This window comes from Meles meles, chromosome 1, assembly GCF_922984935.1.
Source record: "Meles meles chromosome 1, mMelMel3.1 paternal haplotype, whole genome shotgun sequence".
Classification (NCBI taxonomy): domain Eukaryota; kingdom Metazoa; phylum Chordata; class Mammalia; order Carnivora; family Mustelidae; genus Meles; species Meles meles.
In genome coordinates, this window is record NC_060066.1 from 203,454,140 (window position 1) to 203,470,837 (window position 16,698).

Sequence of the window (16,698 nt, forward strand, 5' to 3'; positions counted from 1 at the left end):
GAGTCCGACACTGAACTGAGCCACCCAGGTACCCCCACAGTGTCGTATTTTAATAATAATTTTTTAATGTGGTCAGAGTTAGTGATTCTCAGTCTCTTAGTGTGCATAAAGATCTCTGGGGATTTTATTTAATAAATGCAGATTTCTCTTGCAGCTACCCTTCACTTCCCCTAGAAGAATTAAATTTGGTAGATCTCTCCAATAGTTTGCCCTAAAATTGTCGTGAAAATCTTTCATTATTTATTTATTTATTTTTTTAAAAAAGATTTTATTTATTTATTTGACAGACGGAGATCACAAGTAGGCAGAGAGGCAGGCAGAGAGAGAGGGGGAAGCAGACTCCCTGCCGAGCAGAGAGCCCGATGCGGGGCTCGATCCCAGGACCCTGGGATCATGACCTGAGCCGAAGGCAGAGGCTTTAACCCACTGAACCACCCAGGCGCCCCAATTTTTCATTATTCTTAAGATTATTTTGGTGGATTCTCAGAATCAGGACACAGTTCAGGGGTTTGCACTCTACCCCAAGGGAACTTAGGAATCTAGGAATTCTAGGAATCTAGGAAACTAGGAAATCTAGGAATCTATTTCAAAAGGTTAAACTTGATTCTTAGCATCCTTAGTTATTTGAAAAATTCTTAAAAATTTATTTAATTATTTAAAAAGATAATTATAAAACCTGTTTATATATACCTAGTGTTAGATGAAAAAAATTGCTTTGGGGGTGCCTGGGTAGCTCAGTTGTTAAGCATCTGCCTTCAGCTCAGGTCATGATCCTGGGGTTCTGGGCTCAAGTCTGGCCTCGGGCTCCCTGCTCAGTGGGAAGCCTGCTTCTCCCTCTCCCACTCCCACTGCTCGTGTTCCCTCTCTTGCTGTGTCTCTCTCTGTCAAATAGCAAATAAAATCTTTAATAAAAATAATTATAAAACCTATTTATACAAACATTGCTTTGGGGGCACCTGGGTGGTACAGTCAGTGGAGCGTCTGACTCTTGATTTTGGCTCAGGTTGTGATCTCAGGGTTCTGAGATCGAGCCCTGTGTTAGGATCCGTGCTCAGCGCAGAGTCTGCTTGAGAGTCTCTCTCTCTCTCTCTCTCTTTTCCTCCACCCCTCTCCCCTGTGCATGCATGTGTGTGCACTCTAGAATTCTCTATCTCTCAAATAAGTAAAGGTTAAAAAATGATTTTTTAGCAGGAAAGGGAATATAACTTGAGTGGTAAAGTTGTTGACATGAGATGAAGAGAACGAAATGCTTCCATTAGTATGTGGCCTGTAGCACCTTCTCAGACTATATAGGGTCAGGATGTCCGGCCAAAGTTAGCTCCTTGCTGAGATCTAAATTTATTTAGGGAAATTTCAAAGTTCATGGACTTGGCCCTTTCCTGCCTAAACTTGTCTAAATAATGGGGGAAGAAATACTTTCCTATAGAGAATAGGAGTTCTTAAGATTCCTCTAATGATGTTGCCCTCTTAGCATTTAAAAAATAATTCCAGACCTTGTGTGGACGTGCAGTTTGGCCTCCCATAACCACTGACTTTATGGAGAGCAAATTATCAAACCTCCCTCTTCATTCCATTTCCAAACATGAGACTTTAAATTCTTCCCTGAAATTTCATTGCTATCATGGAAGAAAGTGAAGGATGGTTAGTGTAATTTAACTACCTGCTATTGATATTGTTTCTCTGGAATCATGTCCAAAGTGTTTTTTTGTTTTTTGGGTTTTTTTGGAGAGAGAGCACGTGTGTATGGAACTGGGGCAGGGGCAGCAAAGGGAGGGGTAACGAGAGAATGTTAAGCCAGCTTTACGCACAGCCCAGAACCCTGAGATCGTGACCTGAGTTGAAAGAAACCAAGAGTTGGACACTTAACTGACTGAGCCACCTAAGCACCCTGCATAACAACAAAGTTATGTACCCAAGGTGTCTAACTTGCACTGCAAGACATACACAGTGTCCTTTAAGGGAGGTTAATGAAATGGACCCCACCCAGTCTTTGAAAGAAAACAAATGTAAGTTGCATCATAAAAATTTTCTTCATCTGTCAGAGTAATAAAAAACTGGGTCTGAGCTAGTAAGACTGCTAGGCTTTCTCTCCTTACAGAAGAAATTGAAACCTGTTTATTGAAGATGACTTATGAACATGTAGCAGAGAGAGGACTTTCTGCCAAAAGGCCACGTGCTTGGTTGGCATGGCCTCTCTGTTCTTTTCTTTCAAATTTGTTTAATAGAGTAGTCTACTAAGATGATTTGTGTCTTCTGAAGCCAAATGAGAAAGCAGGCTTTGTCTGGCTTTCCATTGGCATTCTGCTCTATTGGCCATTGGTGATTAACTCAAACTCTAGCCCTGGTTGGAGATAGAACTGAAAGGTTGGGGATCCAGCCCTCTAATTATGTGGTTGGGTCTCTGGCAACCAGCCCCCCTCCTAAAGCTGTTTAAGGGCCTCATTATCATAAACACAGGTAATATTGGAAGGGACTTATTACGAAGAGCAAAACATGTTCTTCTTACCCCATCAGGAAATGACAAGATTTTAGGATCTTTGTGCCAGGAGTGGGACAAAGACCAAATAGGTATTTCTTCTTGTATCACAATATTAATATTGTATCACAATGTCACAGGGAGTTAGTGTTTAATGGGCATAGAGTTTCAGTTGGGAAAAATAAAAAAGTGCTGTAGATGGATGGTAGTGATGTTTGCATAGTGTATATGTACTCAATGTCACTTTAACTGCATCGTCAAAAATGATTTAAGTGGTAAATTTTATGTTACTTAATTTTATCATGATGTAAGTAAAATAAACATACCTGGCACATAGTACTAGTGCCTACTAGAGATTAGCTGCTGTCTTTATTAGTTTGCTACTATTACTGTTATTCATGTTATATTTATTAATATATTTAATGTCTTATGTTTATTACTATTGCATATAGGAGTATGATGATTTAGTATTACATGGTGGTATATATTCACTTATCCATTCACTGAATATTCATTGAGCACCTGCTGTATACCAGGTAGTGTTGTAGGCACTGTCGAAATCCAGATGACTGGGATTAGTTTGGGATCATGAGGAAAGGGGGCGATAAGGTGTGGATAAAGGGCCTGCGGTAGAGATCTTGAGAAATTATTTGAATGGGGTAAAGGACAGCTCTTGAGATACTGCCTGCCTTTTCAACCCAAATGAGACCAGAAGGGTGCTGTTGTCTCATAGAAAGGGGATGTCAGCCAGAATTGTTGGTTTGGTGGTAGAAGGAGCCGTATTGAATTCGCAGGGAGCTCACTCTCCTAGGTTTGAGTCAGCTCTTGGGTTCTTTTTACTCAGGGCTAGCTTATTTATTGCACGTTTGCTCAGAATGATCCTCTGGGTTCTTGAGCTACACAAGATGCATTGTGCCATTTTCTTTTCGTTCTGAAAAACAAGTCATGTCTGCTTATCCACACCACTAGGAGTCCCTTGTGGTCGGCCAGCCTGGAAGCCAGTGTGCGGTACAGCTTGAGTGCAAAGCTTTCTTTTCATGAGGGAGTAAGCTAGAGGCAGTGAGCTGTGGCATTACCATGGGACTGTGTTGTTCCTGTTGGAATGGGGAATTTTATAGCCCTTTTAGTCCAGTGAGAAAAGCAGTTTGTATGTTCTTGTATATGAAAATTACATATGAGTTTTGTATAAGAATTGGACATTTTATCAATGTTTTTAGTTAAAATAGTTATGACTACTACTATTAAAAAAATCATGTTAAGTAGGATGGCATTTTGAGGTTCCAGTGGGTTGAAGACGTCTAGAAGGTAGTTGAAAATGTGAGTCTGAAATTCAGTTCTTAAAAAATTAAGATGGAGGGGCACTTGGGTGGTTCATTTGGTTAAGCGTCTGCCTTCAGCTCAGATCATGGTCTTAGGGTCCTGGGATGGAGCCCCACATTGGGCTTCCTGCTCAGTGGGGAGTCTGCTTCTCCTTCTCCCTCTGTCTCTGCCTTCTACTCATGCTTGTTGTCTCTTTCAAATAAATTAAAAAAATCGCCCCCCAAAATTAACATTGACAATGGAGTTTTGAGAATTAAGCACTAAGAGGAAGTTGTTGAAGTAACGAGAACAGTTAGAGGGTTGGAAGATGGGACCTGAATTAGGAGGGTGGAGGAAACAAGCCCAGGTGTGCAGGCACTAGAAGGGGTGGGGACAGGGCACCCGGAGGGCTGGAGGGAACGCTTTAAGCCAGGCCTTTGTGGGTGTGCTATGGCTCAGTTTTACTTAGAAAGTCAGTTCCTCTTAGGGCTACTGAGAGTTGGAGTGGATGGGGAAAACCAGGTTCTGAGGAATGTTTGCTCATTTCTTAGGGCTCTGAGGCCTGAAACAACTCGACACAAAACAAAAAATCCTTTTAAAAAAATATGATATCAACATTATAACATCATATCCTTCCACCAAATTCATGATGTACATTTTTTTGTTTTCTTTCTAGTCCGTATCTGTATAGTTGCACAGTTTCACAGTTAAAATCAGAATATCGATACATCTCTTTTTTCCGCTTTTTAAAATTTTTCTGCTTCAAATATTGTTTTCCTTGGTCTTTATAGTTGCCACTATTATGGCTGCATGTTTCTTGATTTGAATTTTTTCTGAAAATTTTAAAAATTATTATTACAGGAGTGCTTCAGGTAATATTTTTTACATAGCTCAGGCATGTTAATTTTTTTGAATTGTTTCCTTGAGTTAGGAGTTGAGAAAATCTTTAAGGCTGTGTGGAGCATAATGATTAAGAGTGCAGATTTTCGAGATTAACCTGGCTTGGACACTTGGGAATCATGTGTCTTAGGTTGTGTTCTTAAACCACCCTGAGGTCTATTTACCCCATCAGTAAAATGGAGCACGTACCCACCTGAAACTATAACTCTGAGCATTTCGTGGGACATTATGTGTGCAGAGCTTAGCCTGTGATAGCTGCCCAATACATTTGAACTACTCTTTTTTTTTTTTAAGGATTTTATTTATTAGAGAGAGAGAGGGAGAATGTGCATGAGCCGGGTTGGGGGGGGGGGTGGGAGAAGCCGGGTTGGGGGGTGGGGTGCTCCCGCTGAGCAGAGAGCCTGATGCGGGCCTCGATCCTCGGACTCTGGGATCATGACCTGAGCCAAAGGCAGATGCTCTACCAGCTGAGCCACCTAAGTGCTCCATGAACTACTCTTGATATCTGTGACATTTTGAATATTTCCAAGGAGTGGGGTCCTCTGGGATGTTTTATAAGAATATAATTTAATTTGACAGACTTAGAAATTTATCCTATATCCCGAGGTAACTATGATTTGTGTCTTCTGAAGCCAAGTGAGAAAGCGGGCCTTTGGTTTTCCATTGGCATCGTGTTCAGTTTGTGTGTGTGTTTGAGAAGATAAGTTGCAGCTTAGATAACTGAGCTGCAAGTCAAGCTCATTTGAAAGACACAGTGCAACTGGAGACAAAGACAACCCTGACTAATTTGGGGTGCCTTGACATCTTAAGAGGCAGACTTTCTCTGCTAATACTGCTGTGGAATACAAGTGGCTGGACCTGTGAGTTTCAGGACCTTCCCACTTTGAGTTACTTGTATATAATTGGTTGTGAAAGAAAAACTGTCAGCCCGTTTGGATAGTCATCCAGGTTCTGCTGTTTCAGTGCATCGCTCCTTTTTAGGACCCCATGTCTGACACTAACTATAGTTGTGAACGGGGTTAGATTAGGAATTTTCCCTTTATAGTTTTCTTCTTTGTTGAGTGAATGACCTTTCTCCAAACCAGGTCTAAATCTGAATTTCTGCATGCTCTTTAAAATACTCTTCCAGGGGGGCGCCTGGGTGGCTCAGTGGGTTAAAGCCTCTTCCTTTGGCTCAGGTCATGATCCCAGGGTCCTGGGATTGATCCCCGCATCGGGCTCTCTGCTCAGCGGGGAGCCTGTTTCCTCCTCTCTCTCTCTGCCTGCCTCTCTGCCTACTTGTGATCTCTGTCAAATAAATAAAATCTTTAAAAAAAAAAATACTCTTCCAGGGGCGCCTGGGTGGCTCAGTGGGTTAAAGCCTCTGCCTTTAGCTCGGGTCATGATCCCAGGGTCCTGGGATCGAGCCCTGCATCAGGCTCTCCGCTCAGCTGGGAGCCTGTTTCCTCCTCTCTCTGCCTGCCTCTCTGCCTACTTGTGATCTCTGTCAAATAAATAAATAAATCTTAAAAAAAACATAGAGTAAAATACTCTTCCAGCATTAAAGAGTAACATTTAGGGCTCATGGGTAACTTTGGGCTTCGTTCTCTTTTTCCTAATGGTTTCTTGTATGTCTTCCTTGGCAGAACACACTGTTGCAGCAGCTGGGAGTAGCTCCTTTCTCTGAGGGCCCTTGGCCCTTGTACATTCATCCTCAAAGCCTCTCTGTGCTTTCACGCCTTCTGCTCATCTGGCAACATAAAGCCGGCGCTCAGGGTGATCCTGATGTCCCTGAATGCCTTAAAGTTTGGGACAGGTAAGAGAATTCCAGGAGAAGCCCTGCAGAGGTGGTTATGTGCTTTTTTACAATCTGTTTGACTTCTTTGTAGTTAACCCGGGGCTCTGAGACAGGTATGTGATGATAGTGGTATAGTGGTGGGGGCGGAGGAGTATGTTTCTGATGGTGTTGGGGGAAGATACGCTGTTTAAGAAGCAGAAATACTTAAACTGTGGTCTGGAAACAAAATCATCCCTTAGCACATGGGGGATGTGGTTGCAGTTATGAGACAGAACCTGAATCCTGAACGTAACCAATTTTATCCTGACCTGATTTTTTGAAAGACGGAATGAGGAAGCCAGCTCTGTCTTTGGTTATTTTGCTCTTAACATGAAAACCACTCAGAGTGACTTGTCTTTTTTGGACAACTTTTAAAGAATTTTTTTACTTGGGGGAAGCTCACATTAATCATCTAAATCCTCTTTAGATGGACCTATATTTGCCATTTTTGTTTACATGGTTAAGAGTCTTCAAAGCAGTTTGTTTTCCTAAAAGGCTTTGCTTTTCTCTTCCCCATACTGTGATCAAATAGCTCTAATGCTGGATTTGAGAAATCATAAACCTCCTTGAATGCCAAAGACCCACTGTATTTTTCTTGATGGAATCTTGCAAAAAGGCCAGGGAGTGGGGGAGGGGGAGTGGGAAGGGGGGTGAGGGAAACCCATGTTAAAACACAAATCTCTTTCCTAATAGCCAAAGACAGTGGAAACAGTTGACTATATTCATTCCTTTTTTGCATAAAAGCTTTTGACAAATTCTCTGAATAGTGTAATTTATTTTTTACTGCTTTTTAGTACATTGAGTTATTTTTGAGTGCTATCATGCAGTGATTTTAACCTGTAGTGTAAACTCTCAAGATAAGAATTAAGCTGTAGAGTCAAATTATAGAGAAAAGTTAATTGAACTGTTTCTAGTTTATAAAACTGTCCAGGTTTATTAATTAAAAAATGAGACATCTTTTGGGGGAGCTTATGGTTCTTTTTGTAGTCATAAGGGGCAGAATGGGTTTTTTTACGCTATTGCCACAGTTGACAAGGGAAAATGCTCTGTGGCCGAATTTACCTTTTTTGTAGCCAAGATTGAGTTTTTAATCTTCTCTTACATGTAGATTTTTGTCTTCCTTGATTTGTTATAGTAGTGCCTGGGTTTAAAAAGCGTAACTCTTCCAGGCCTTGACATCGTAACTCTTGGGGGATGTTCTGACTTCTTCCACCAGACACGTTCTCCTTTCCTCTGGGTAGGTTTTTGTCGACAATGAAGCAGAATGCCCTGCAAGGGGTGGTGCCCAGTGAGACGGAAGACTTGAACGTAGAGCACCTGCAGCTGCTGCTCCTCATTTTCCACAACTTCACTGAGAAAGGCCGGCGGGCCATCCTGACCCTTTTCGTGCAGATCATCCAGGAGCTGAGTGCCAACATGGATGCTCAGGCGCGCTCCGTGCCCCTCATCCTGGCTCGCCTTCTTCTGATCTTCGATTATCTGCTTCATCAGTACTCCAAAGCCCCTGTGTATCTGTTTGAGCAGGTATAGATGAACACGTTGTTTTTGCGTTGTTCTTCTTGAGTTGCCATGATCCAAAGCAAAATGACCTGCTAACTTTAGGTTTTAGGCATTTGTTGTGGTAGGTTCATGATTAACCTTAGGAAGACCCCCGGACTTGTGTATGTGTGCTCACACTTCGTGTCTAGCTAGGAGCAGTAAATGTAGGTTATTCAATTTGATGGTTCTGTGAAAATTGGATTATAGGTTCTATTCACAGGTGTCCTTTGAATTAACCCACTTTACCTGGTGTCCAGCTCAATGCCCTGAGCACCTGCCCTTCTTGAATATTTGTTAGCAGTTGAAGCGGTGGTGGAGCATTAAGTTTTATGGATTAGTGAACTCTTCTGTTGTAGGGATCCAACATGAGGATGGGATGGGCAGTTAAGGATTTTTCAGCATTTCCTAAAATGTTTGCTTGTGCCCTGTTCCCATCATACTTTGGCAAAAAGATGCTCCCCAAAGAAGTCACAGAAAAATCAAAACTTTCTGTTGGTTTGTGAGTTTCCCAAGCTTTGATATATTGATCAGTTATCACACCTGCAGTGAGATGTGGAATGTGGCTATGTATCTTTTTTTTAATTTGAGTATTTGTGTTTTAAAAGGTGCAGCATAACTTGCTGAGTCCTCCTTTTGGGTGGGCAAATGGATCCCAGGACAGCAACAGCCGCCGGGCAACCACCCCTCTCTATCATGGGTTCAAAGAAGTAGAAGAAAACTGGTCTAAGCATTTTTCATCAGGTCAGAAAGAAGATTGTCCGTAAGAAGCTGACTCATTGGTTTTCACTGAGGGGATTGAATTTGGTGCTTATAGACTCTTTAAGATTTAGTCTGTTCCCTACAGGTGGCAAATACCAAGGAATTCAAAACAGTTTCAGAAATAGACTGTCACATACCCCACATCGATTTAAAAACAAAAGGCAAAACAAGATTGAGGCATGAGAGTTAGGAATTCTTGTGTCTACTCACAGAGTACAGTAAATGGATTCCTGCCACTCTGAATGATTACATTTAATTTTCCATAGGAATGTGGTTTGAGCTCATAGGCTAAATATCTTTTTGGGTCATGGTGGGATACTGTTCAGAAAATAATGGGAGCCATGACCTTCTCTGTGGTGTCTCTCAGGAGCGGTTGTCCATTCTTTTCATGAAGTGCCTCTTGTGTTTATTTTTAGTGTGTGTTTGCTCATCCTGAGACTTGTTGCTGTTAAATGTATTTTGTGGAAACTCTCATCAAGCCTGTGTATGAATTTACTATCACTGGGATCTATTACCTAGTCCCTTTGATATTGGGGAGACAGCATTTAAGTTTAATGCAGTTAGTCGAAGGACCCAGTTTTGATGATTAACTTGGTGATTGTAAGAGCACCTCTGCTATCTTCTAGAGGAGTGGTTCTTAACTAGGGATGATTGAGCCCCTCCCCCAGTGCGGACCCTTGGCAATGTCTGGAGACCTTTTTGGTTGTCGCAGTGGGAGGGTGCTGAACATGCTGTCATGCACAGGACCGTAGCAGTTATGTGGCCCTGAGTGTCAGTAGTACCAAGGCTGTTTGTGTCTTCAAGTGTCCGAAGTGTTTTCTTAATTTTTACATTTTAGACTTGCTAGGAAGAGTTGAGAATGAAACCATTCTTTTAACCAGCCCATTGTTTTTCAGATGCTGTCCCACAACCCAGATTCTACTGTGTCCTGTCCCCAGAAGCCTCAGAGGATGATTTGAACCGACTCGATTCTGTGGTACCAGGAATTTTAAAACCCCATTTTACATGTGGGTCAGATGGTTTCCACCAAAATCAGTCTGTCAGGGGAAAAAGGGAATGACTTGGTTCTTGTAATGAGGGAATTTGGCCTGTATTAGGATTTGAACTTATTCTAGAAGGAAAATGTTATTTGCTGGGCTCCACTTTCGCTGTAAGGGCACCTTCTTCCTATCTCTGGCATCTTCACTTGTAGATACATTTTTTTAAGATTTTATTTATTTGTCAGAGAGAGAAGGGGAGAGAGGCAACACAGGCGGGGGAGTGGGGAGGGAGAAGCAGGCTTTCTGCTGAGCAGGTAGCCTGGCGTGGGGCTTGATCCCAGGATCCCAGGAACATGACCTGAGCTGAAGGCAGACAGTTAACGACTGAGCCTACCAGGCACCTCCCAGATATTTTTAATGACAAAAATAGTTGCCTCATTCTAATGCCTGCCCTTCTGTGCTCATAATAGCCCATAAATCAAGAGAGGTCCCCGAGTGGGAATCTTGCTGCAACGAGAAATTCGTACCTATAATTTGAATGAGGTATTTTGCCAGTCATGAGGTTAAATGATAGGGTATGGATGGGTAGTAGACAATATATTTCAGGAAGTAAGAAAAAGTATTTTTTTTCCCCTCAATATTAGGCATGTGATGTTCTTTTCTCTAAGCTTGTCAAGTATGATGAGCTTTACACCGCACTGACATCCCTGCTTGCAGCTGGATCCCAGCTTGATACCGTCAGGAGAAAGGAAAACAAGAACGTAACAGCCCTGGTAAGAGCATGGAAGCCCAGGCTGATTATTATTACTATTATTTTTTAAGATTTTATTTATTTATTTGACAGAGACATAGCGAGAGAGGGAGCACAAGCAGAGGGAGTGGGAGAGGGAGAAGCAGGCTCCTCGCTGACCAGGGAGCCTGATGTGGGGCTCCATCCCAGGACCTGGGGTCATGATCTGAGCCGAAGGCAGACATTAAATGACTGAGCCACCCAGACGTCCCACCCAGGCTGGTTTTTAAAGAGTTGAGAATGTGATAATTAGGTAGTGGTTCTACCAGAAATTTCTTTTTGGGATCTAATCAGTTACTGAACTACCTGTTTGCAGAACTGACAGATGCTTAAGTTTTTTTTTTGTTTTTGTTTTTTTTAAAGATTTTATTTATTTGCGAGAGAGAGTGAGAGAGAGATTGGGAGTGAGCATGAGTGGGGAGGGAGCAGAATGGACAGAATGAGAAACAGGCTCCCCCTGAGCAGGGAGCTGGATGTGAGGCTTGATCCCAGCACCCGGGGATCATGCCCTGAGCTGACAGTAGATGCCCAACCAACTGAGTCATGCAAGGCGCCCTGATAGTTCAGTATTTTTATGTGTTTGGGTAGTTATATTCACTTTAGAGATAATTTAACCATTTTTGCCTTTCTTTTTGTTACATTGAGGGACCTATATGACTTTGAGAGTTAATGGCAACCTAAATATCAGACTTCAGTGAATGGTGCTTGCTGTATGACAGTGAAAGTCTTCCACTCGTGTTTTTTCCCGTGATTCCATGACTATGTCTCTACCTCTAGAAGCCGTAACAGCAGTTTAGGCCACTTAAAGGGACATCTAATGATGTGGTTGCTGGCCAGGATGATCTGCTCTCTTTTGGTTACTTGGTAAATTCTTGGGGAGCCAGAGTTGTCTTAGAACAGTGACTTTGGCCTGTGAGATGTGCACAGGAGGAGCAAGTTACTATGTGTGTGTGTTGTTATTTTCTGCCCTTTTTTTTTTTTAAAGATTTTATTTATTTGACAGAGAGAGATCACAAGTAGGCAGAGAGGCAGGCAGAGAGAGGATTTGAGCTTATTAGGATTTTGAACTTATTAGGATTTGAACTTATTCTAGAAGGAAAATGTTATTTGCTGGGCTCCGCTTTTGCTGTAGGGGCACCTTCTTCCTGTCTCTGTTAGCATCTTCACGTGTTGATATAGATTTTTTTAAGATTATATTTATTTATTTGTCAGAGAGAGAGACAGGGAGAGAGGCAACACAAACGGGGGAGTGGAGAGGGAGAAGCAGGCTTCCTGCTGAGCAGGTAGCCTGGCGTGGGGCTTGATCCCAGGATCCCGGGAGCATGACCTGAGCTGAAGGCAGGTGGTTAACGATTGTCTCTGCTGAGCAGAGAGCCTGATGCGGGGCTTAATCCCAGGACCCTGAGACCGTGACTGGAGGTGAAGGCAGAGGCTTACTTAATCCACTGAGCCACCCAGGCGCCCCTCTTTTCTGCTTTGTTATTAGATATATTCTCTGTAAAAGATGAGCGGACCAGACTTGTGAGTCAGATCTCAGCTGAAGATCAGGACTGCACACAGTCTGCTCTAAACAGTGTACTGGAACGGTTCTTGCTGTCTGGAGGTTCATGACACGATACCAAGTGCCACTGCTGTGACCGGTCTCTTTGCTTCTTCCAGGAGGCCTGTGCCCTTCAGTGTTACTTCTTGATACTATGGAGGATCCTGGGGATTTTGCCACCGTCAAAGACCTACATGAATCAGTTGGCCATGAACTCACCTGAGATGAGTGAATGTGACATCTTACACACCCTGCGCTGGTCGTCCCGCCTCCGCGTCAGCTCCTACGTCAACTGGATAAAGGTACGACGGTGTCACGTACGGCTTTCTGCTGAGGGGTGGCCAAAGCCACCATGTTCTGTGCTTGTGGGAACTTGTCAGTTTTTAAGGGTAATGAAAGGTTTAGACTCTCTCTGTATTAATCTCCTGAGCACTTTTTCTTGCTGTCCAAATAGGATCACCTTATCAAACAGGGAATGAAGGTGGAACATGCTGGTTCTCTCCTAGAACTGGCATCCACCAAATGCAGCTCAGTGAAATATGATGTTGAAATTGTAGAGGAATACTTCGCTCGACAGGTATGTTCGTTTTGGGTCCATAATGCCAGGATTTAGCTTCTGCTATAGCCCTTTGCCACAACTAATTAACATCTTGGGTACTTTTGAAGATCTCATCATTCTGTAGCATCGACTGTACCACCATTTTGCAACTCCATGAAATTCCAAGTCTGCAGTCCATCTACACCCTTGATGCTGCCATCTCGAAGGTCCAGGTCTCCCTGGATGAGCATTTTTCCAAGATGGCTGCTGAGACGGATCCTCATAAGTCGTCTGAGATCACCAAGAACCTGCTTCCAGCCACGCTACAACTCATTGACACCTACGCATCGTTCACTAGGTGTGATGGGCTGCCTGACCACAGATGTCGGAAATGGGGAGTTTAGATTCTTGGGTGGTTTATTTTCTTTAGAAGCCTGAAAATTCTTCAATTTGAACTTAGTGGTTCTACTTACTGTTCACTGTGCAGATCCTTAATGACTCAGAATCTTATATTTTTTTCTTTTTGTCAGCCTGAGGTTTTTTTTTTTTTTCTCCAGTAAAATGTTTTTTTCTCTAATATAAAGAAAGGGATGCCTGATGAGAGAATTTTCAAATAGTTCAGGAAGAGTCAAGAAGTTATTTGATTTCTGTGAACCTTTAAATATTTTCTAGCATTTTATTTGTAGGATACAAGGAAAGATAATGAGATTTCCCCGAACATGTCATTTTTGTCATGCACTAAGATGAAGCTTTAGATGCTCTTTCAGTTTCATATAGGTAGAGAGACAAATTTTGTAATGAGTCAGGGAGTGTTTTGAAATCCAGTCTTTTCTAAAACAATACACGTTGCAAATTTCATGCCCTATAGAACTAGCTCTGCATGATGTTTAATTTACTTTCAGTGTATGCTGGTGGGGAGTTTATTCACAAAATAAGATTTCTGGCTTTTCTTACATGGGATGAACTGGTAAAACCGGGTCTGACTTGCCACATGACATTAGCACACCGTAGTCAAGGGGTGGCTACCCCACGTAGCTATTCTTACTGGGCCCCTTTACGCTCATTTACTTTCTCTGGTCTCAGTAGGATTTCGCCATTCAGCTCCTCCTCTGTGGAGCTTTTTTTTTTTTTTAAAGAATTTATTTATTTGATAGTGATCACAAGTAGGCAGAGAGGCAGGCAGAGAGAGAGGGGGGGAAGCAGGCTCCCTGCTGAGCAGAGAGCCAATGCAAGGCTTGATCCCAGGACCCTGAGATCATGACCTGAGCTGAAGGCAGAGGCTTAACCCACTGAGCCACCCAGGCACTCCTGCCCTGTGGAGCTTTTATGCTAAAAGGGACTTGGATCGTTGTGAAGCTTAATTAATGCCTAAGTTTGAATGTCTTGCAATAAGTAGATTGAGACCTGTTGTTGGAGGCACAGTTCTTGACGATACACAAGCAGTAGGCATGAAGAGCAAAAGGGAGTGCTTGCTGTGTGTCAAGTACTTCTCTAGGTGCCGGTGGTGGGGTGGGTATGGCAGTAGCAAAGCTGAGCAAGTCCCTGCCCTCTGAGAGCTTCTAGGCTTCAATCTCGACCATTAGGCCAACTCTTTTGTACACTAAGCTGTGAATAAATACTCCTGGCAAGTAAGTTTGGGAAGTCTTGAGTAAATAACGGTTGAACTGCTTTTGAAAAAAGTGTAGTACGGTTGACCTCTGAACACCATGGGTTTGGAGGCACCAGTTCCCCTGTGCAGTTGGAAATGTGCGCAGAACTTTTATTTCCCCCAAAACATAACTTACTGATAGCCTACTATTGACTGGATGGGGAAGTAAAAGGACTTGAGTAGAACTGGAGTTAAGGGCGGTAGTTACCCTCTAAATTTATAGCTCTTTGTATTTTCCTGAATTGCAGTAATTGCCTTATTGAAAACAAAGAGTCTGTTGGCACATATTTTGTATATCTATGTATTATATCCTCTATTCTTAGAATTAAGCTAGTGCAAAGAAAATGTTATTAGGAACATCATAAGGAAGACAGAATATGTTCACAGTATTATATATATATTTTATTTATTTATTTGATAGAGATCACAAGTAGGCAGAGAGGTGGACAGAGAGAGGGAGAGGAGGAAGCAGGCCTCAGCAGGGAGCCTGATGAAGGGCTTGATCCCAGGACCCTGGGATCATGGTCCGAGCCGAAGGCAGAGGCTTTAACCCACTGAGCCACCTGGGCGCCCCCACAGTATTATATTTTATTTACTGACAAAAATTTGCATGTAAGTGGATCTGTGCAGTTAAAACTCCTGTTATTCAAAGGTGAACTATACTTCTCAGAGCCTTCAATATATACACGCCCATCTTTCAGGGCCAGGGGGAGGTGGGTAGATAGTGTTCAATGTTTGCCAAGCTCATTTGTCCTGGAATTGTGTTTTGGGAACATTTCAGAGGATGGGATGTTCTTTGGAAGACAGCTGCCCCTTGGAATTTTTACGAGATTACAAAGGGGCAGGGACTGTACACTACATTTAATAGGGGTGCAGGTGTTTCAGTTTGTCTAAGGCAGTTTCTTCTAACTATGATGGGAGTAGATTCTTCAGTTTTCATGTATCCCGTTTTTTTTCTCAGAGCCTATTTGCTACAGAACTTTAATGAAGAAGGATCCACTGAAAAACCTTCCCAGGAGAAACTGCATGGCTTTGCTGCTGTTTTGGCTATTGGCTCTAGTAGGTGCAAGGCGAACACTCTGGGTAAGTGAATGTGCTTTTGAAATGTCTTTGCCACTAGTCGGACTAGTCCTACCACTTCTCTTCTCACTACACTTCTCACCTGTGTACTGACATTTACCACTTACTGGAACCTTTCTGCTTGTTGAATGTTGACATAGATTTATCTCTGTCACTCTTCTTGGGAGCTTTATGAAATGTTAGTTTTCCCTTTTTACTCCGTAGGAGACTAAATCTTAGAGAAGTTAATTTGCCCAAGATCCTACATCTTGCAGGACGTGGCGGCTGGGATCCAAACCAAAGCCATTTGGTCCTAAAGCATTAGCCTGTGTTTCCGTTTCATTTGTGGAGATCAGGAAGACTAGCGAGCTGCTGCTTTGTGCTGGGCAGACCTCTTCCCTGTGTTAGGAATGATCTGGTAGAAATGGAGGATGGGGATGCAAAAGGATCTGAGGAGGACTGGAGTTAAGAGCAGGTGTTACAGTCTCGATTTATAACAGTTTGTATTTTCCTGAATTGCAAGTGTTAAAATACCCTTTCAGTGTTCAGGTAGTCACACTTCTGGAAATTAAATTCTCCTACCTCATGGAATGCTGGCGTTTTTTGTTTTTGTTTTAGATTTTATTTATTTATTTGGCAGAGAGCACAAGCAGGGAGAGCAGCAGAGGGAGAGGGTGAAGCAGGCTCCCCGCTGAACAGGGAGCCTGACGTGGGGCTCGATCCCAGGACCCAGGGATCATGATCTGAGCTGAAGACAGATGCTTAACCAACTGAACTACCCAGGTGCCCCTAGAATGCTGTTCTTGATGTGCATTAAGAATCCTTGCCTCAGGGGTATCTGGTGGCAAAGTCAGTTAAGGGTCTGACTCTTGATTTTGGCTCAGGGTTGTGGAATCAGGCCAGTGTCAGGCTCCGTGCTCAGCGGGGAGTCTGCTTGAGATTCTCTCCCTCTCCTTTGCCCCCTACCTTTCTCTAAAATGTATAAATAAACCTTAAAAAAAAAAAAAAAGAATCCTTGCCCTCAGATTTGTCTTGAGAGCAGATCAAAGTGCTACTTGTCAGTGGAAGCTGTGGGAGAGTCTGAGTAGCAGTCTTAGCCTGACTTGTAGTCACACACTCCCACTTGCATTCTGTTTTCAGTTGTTGTCTTTAGTTGCAAGATTAGAAAGTGAACATGATAGGAAATGAAAACCTTATAATTGACATTGTTAGCTATTAAGCAGTTAGCTAGTTCTTGGATGTAGTACTGCTATTGAAAGATCCATCTAAGTGATCTTAGTAATTATGCTGACAGCTTGGGCAGTGGTGTATCTTTGTGCGTTTGGGCTTGGCTTTAAAATAGTATGTGTCATTC

The 16,698-nt window shown here is 42.7% G+C and overlaps 1 protein-coding gene across 5 annotated transcripts in view; it reads left to right on the plus strand.

The window, feature by feature from the left end:
* The window catches only part of UBR4 (ubiquitin protein ligase E3 component n-recognin 4), a 135,986-nt gene that overhangs the window by 24,344 nt on the left and 94,944 nt on the right, over positions 1 to 16,698 (plus strand). For all 5 annotated transcript variants that reach the window (XM_046015857.1, XM_046015864.1, XM_046015875.1 and 2 more), the window contains exons 18-26: positions 6,301 to 6,470; positions 7,733 to 8,015; positions 8,636 to 8,771; positions 9,686 to 9,765; positions 10,414 to 10,542; positions 12,219 to 12,401; positions 12,554 to 12,676; positions 12,766 to 12,995; positions 15,247 to 15,368. In XM_046015857.1, the coding sequence (XP_045871813.1) occupies positions 6,301 to 6,470; positions 7,733 to 8,015; positions 8,636 to 8,771; positions 9,686 to 9,765; positions 10,414 to 10,542; positions 12,219 to 12,401; positions 12,554 to 12,676; positions 12,766 to 12,995; positions 15,247 to 15,368 (1,456 nt within the window). The remainder of the gene's footprint in view (positions 1 to 6,300; positions 6,471 to 7,732; positions 8,016 to 8,635; positions 8,772 to 9,685; positions 9,766 to 10,413; positions 10,543 to 12,218; positions 12,402 to 12,553; positions 12,677 to 12,765; positions 12,996 to 15,246; positions 15,369 to 16,698) is intronic.